The sequence below is a fragment of the Triticum aestivum genome, chromosome 5B, assembly GCF_018294505.1.
Source record: "Triticum aestivum cultivar Chinese Spring chromosome 5B, IWGSC CS RefSeq v2.1, whole genome shotgun sequence".
NCBI classification, from domain to species: domain Eukaryota; kingdom Viridiplantae; phylum Streptophyta; class Magnoliopsida; order Poales; family Poaceae; genus Triticum; species Triticum aestivum.
In genome coordinates, this window is record NC_057807.1 from 314,586,862 (window position 1) to 314,591,052 (window position 4,191).

The 4,191-nt window shown below is 39.0% G+C and overlaps 1 protein-coding gene across 1 annotated transcript; it reads right to left on the minus strand.

Moving 5' to 3' along the window:
• Positions 1-402: 402 nt before the first annotated feature.
• Positions 403-3,218, minus strand: LOC123116029 (protein FAR1-RELATED SEQUENCE 5). Its single transcript, XM_044537042.1, has 5 exons — positions 3,002-3,218; positions 2,221-2,914; positions 1,690-2,147; positions 1,321-1,608; positions 403-1,188 (listed from the first exon to the last, which is right to left on the minus strand). The coding sequence occupies exons 1-5, from the start codon at positions 3,083-3,085 to the stop codon at positions 493-495; spliced, it is 2,220 nt and encodes a 739-aa protein (XP_044392977.1). The 5' UTR covers positions 3,086-3,218; the 3' UTR covers positions 403-492.
• Positions 3,219-4,191: the final 973 nt, after the last annotated feature.

The following is a 4,191-nucleotide window of genomic DNA, read 5'->3' on the forward strand; positions in this document are numbered from 1 at the left end:
CTTACTTTCAGAAATGAATATCACTCTCTATCATCTTACTTTATTCTCTGTGTTTTTCACCATATACCATTTAATTCAACAGGATCATACCTCCCGATCCTTGATAACAAACGACATACTACAAGTTTCTCAAAGCAGTACATACTCCAGTCCAGACAGTATATACCATTTCACTTCATCATACCCATTTCATTCAATGGAAACATACTTGAAAATTTACGGCTCACTACTATCTACACGTACCACAAAACCATTTACGACCAAAGAAAAATTCCACGAACATCCATTTTCACAAATTGTGTCGACTATATCTACAGAAATACTGATAACCAGTACCATTAATGTATGAAAACTGTTCACGCAAACTTCTGCAGTAGCAATGCAAACCAATCAAGGCTAGAATAAAGACATATTCCAGAATTCGCAACACATGGTCCTTACAACCTATTCAGTCACAAATATAACTAAAAAAATAAAACCCCATAAACGCAACTATTCCTTGTAAACATACTTCCTCTTGTACGTGGACGGCTTCCCACATGTAGACTTATTATGTCCCGGGTCACCACAGTCTCCACAATACCTAATGATGTCAGACTCTTTCTTCCCAGAAGCATTGCCACCTTGCTTTGTGCTATCACTACTGCCACCCACTTTCTTACCACTCTTCTTTGTACTAGCTGCTTCCCCACCAGTTTTCCATCTTGTAGTTTTTGGCCTGCCTCTCGGACGATTCTTTATAGGTGGCAAAATATCTTCCATACTCACCCCTTCCTCGAATGGGCCTTCACTGACTTCATGGACATGGGGAGTACTATCTCCTTCTCTTGAGGTTCTATCACCATCAGCTATTGTAGGATCATGCGTCTGATTATGTCCCTCACCCTGAACTTCTGCCCCTTCCAGATTAGCCTGCTCTTCCTCCAGGCAGACCTTTCTAAGTTTTTCCACCAATTGAGATAGGTCTTCCATGGCAACCTTGTAAGCCTTCATGTATTTGTTACCAAGACGAGTTACCTCCTCTGATGTTGTATGGAGCACCAGATGTCTGTACGTCTGTGAAGCAGCGGCATCGACATCATCTTTGTAACCCTCCAGGAATGAAGGCACACAGTCTCTAGCATCCTTCCTCCATCGCTTCAAGACATACTGCTCTGGGATCTCAGCACAGCCATCATGTATCAGGACCTACAAAAACAATAAAAAATCATTATATGATTACATACTCAGTGTGTCCTCAATTTGCCACATAATATCATTACAGTGACATTTATCTACGTCACTATGGTAAGTATATGGTTATGGTGATAAGGTACTTACACTAAGCACATAACAACACAGTATACCCTTGTGCTCAAACATCTTACATACACACGAAAATGTCATGCTTTCAAGGTCTGCATACACTTCATAATGGTGCCGTCGCCAGATGTTCCGAGCAAAACCCCCAATACGTACTATTTTAAAAACACTCTCCTCATCAGTGGCGACGACCTTGAAGGACAAACTTTTCGATAGCTGATCCACAAATAAGTTGAATACACCACGAGTATATACCTTTGAAGCATGTCTTTCCAATGGTGATCTAGTCTTCATAACAACTTTGTCCTGCAAGCTCAGTTGTATCACAATGTATCAAAATGATAAATTGCTAAACTAAAAAATGGAAGTAACAAAAATTGTACTTACATGTTTAGTATGAAATTCCTCATAATCTTCCATCTGTAATCTGTCTATGAAGAATCTCTCATACTTCTTTACGAAACCATTCATCGAAGAGGCCGGCATGACAAACCTTTTCAAGACATAATTAACTGACTCGCTCCTCTGTGTAGTTGTCATTCCAGCATAGAACAAGTGCCCAAAATAAGGGAATGCCCACTTTTCCCTGATATCCCACATCTGCTTCAGATACACACAATCTTCCAGCTTATACTCGGAAATTAATTCCTTCCATGCCCCCTCAAACTCATCTACTGTCAACATCTGAGTTAACACCTTGTGAAAGTCTTCTTTGAATGTTTCTCTAGTGCTGTAGATATTTCCACAATTTTCCCTCACCTTCTTAAGTATATGCCACTTGCAAACACGATGAGATGCTTTTGGAAAAACTTTTTTAATAGAGGCTGCCATCTGTTGGCAATTATTTGTCACAAAAGCCAAGGTACTCAGTACAATAAAGTAACATATATAGACTCTAAAATAACATAACAAACTTACCGGTAAGTATGCACTGCGGCTCCTTTCCATTCATGCACTTCCTGAACGTAGAGAACAACCAATTGAAAGACTCAACTGTCTCATCTCTAAGTAATGCACACCCAAACAATATGCTCTGAAAATGATTATTTACTCCTACAAACGGAGCAAATGGCATGTTGTAACTATTAGTCTTATATGTAGTATCAAACGTCACAACATCACCAAAGGCCTGAAAATTCCTCCTCGATACAGCATGAGACCAGAATATATTCTTCACACGGCATGCCTTGTCAACTTGCACACTATAGAAAAAATTGCTGGAATTGCTCTGCAACTCTTTGAAAAGATCAAGGGTCAGCTCTACATCTTCACTGCACTCATCCCTCTTGATAGCATAAGCTAGTCTGTCCATCATCCTACGTGAGAACGGGACCATTGAAGCTCCTCCACAAAACCCTGACAATAAACCATACATGTTGGTCGACCTCATACCGCTATCCACCATGTCGGCAATGACATGTCTAGTCCCCTCATCAATTTGATTATGTGACTTGTAATTCTTAGTCACACCAATTGTCTCCTTAAGCTCATGGTTATGGTCCTCTACAAACTTAGTCACTGTCCACGACCCCTCACCAGTTGGTCTATTAATCCTCAACATAGCGCCACAACCAACACGTACTGAAGGTTTTTTTGTCTTAGGATTTTTTCCCTACAAAAGAAAATAAAAAATCGATAGTTATACCACATTGTCAAACCAATATAGTCAGTCCCAAAGTATTATTATGTTAGTACTTACCTGATGCGAACAACAAAATTCCCGCATAGTCAATTTCTTCGATGCATTAAAACGCAGCTTCGATAATCGAATTCCAAAACCCATCCGCACTGCATAGATGTTGTACAGATTGAAAGCATCTCTTTCAGTCTTGAAACTTTATCCCACCTTAGGAACAAGGATCGCTGGATCCGCGTATTCAGGTGGGAGATCAAGTAATTCTTCTTCATTTTCTACCACAACCTTGACGTGGTATACAAAAAATAGTTGGTACAACAACTACATAAAGTATTAATAATCAAGCAAGTATATACTACAGACGATTCAATCTGTCAACGAGTATGTACTAGAAAAAGAAGGTATATATTCATCACACAAAAATGAAGTACATACTAATCAGGTAACGAAGTACCTGATTAAATAATGAGGTATATACTAATCATATACAACAGGAGGTACATACTAATAATATAAAAAAGGAGTATGTACTAATAAAAACAAATGAGTATGTTCGACATCTCATGCAAGTATATACTAAATTAGAATCGATAGGAAAACCCGTGCATGATAATAAAAAATAAACTAAATACTGATGAAAAGAAAATAGCACATACTCATGTTAAAATAATAAAAAAGCAGCATATACTCATCCATCATCTTAGAAGTACGACCTTCTAAAAACATAGGAGTATATTCGACACCTCATGGAAGTATTTACTACAAAGGAATCAATCTGTAAACAATTTCAATGTAACAAAATAAAGTATACACTAATGACAAAAAAACAAGTATATACTAATCGGCCAATGATGTACTCGCACCCCAAAATGAAGTATATACTCCTAAATAAAAATTAGGACTATATGGAAACAACAATGGAGTATGCAGACCGCATTAACGTATGAACTGCTACTTGCAATCACCACTCATACCTCTCGACAGGGACGTCCGTATGATCCATTGCCGCTGGAAATCCTTCTATCGAATCAAATGATAACAAGAGATCCCTACACCCAGTATCATAAATTAGTATTTGTCATACTCGCCGCCGGCCGTATTCGTTGTACTCGGAAGACGTCGGCCGGCCGGCCGGGCGAACAAAGGAACAACGAAACACAGAAGACCAGCTCATATACCTGTTGCCATCGATCAAGGAGTCCTCCATTGGCATACCTTCCATTTCACCAGGGGTTGCATCCATCATATCTTCC

What these genes read in the sequence shown, in the direction of transcription:
- LOC123116029 (XM_044537042.1), bottom strand. Translation starts at nt 3,085, where the DNA reads ATGGGTTTTGGAATTCGATTATCGAAGCTGCGTTTTAATGCATCGAAG. An exon ending in AATTTTGTTGTTCGCATCAG is followed by an intron (nt 2,915 to 3,001) that starts GTAAGTACTAAC and finishes TTTCTTTTGTAG; the next exon opens with GGAAAAAATCCTAAGACAAA. An exon ending in GCCGCAGTGCATACTTACCG is followed by an intron (nt 2,148 to 2,220) that starts GTAAGTTTGTTA and finishes CTTTTGTGACAA; the next exon opens with ATAATTGCCAACAGATGGCA.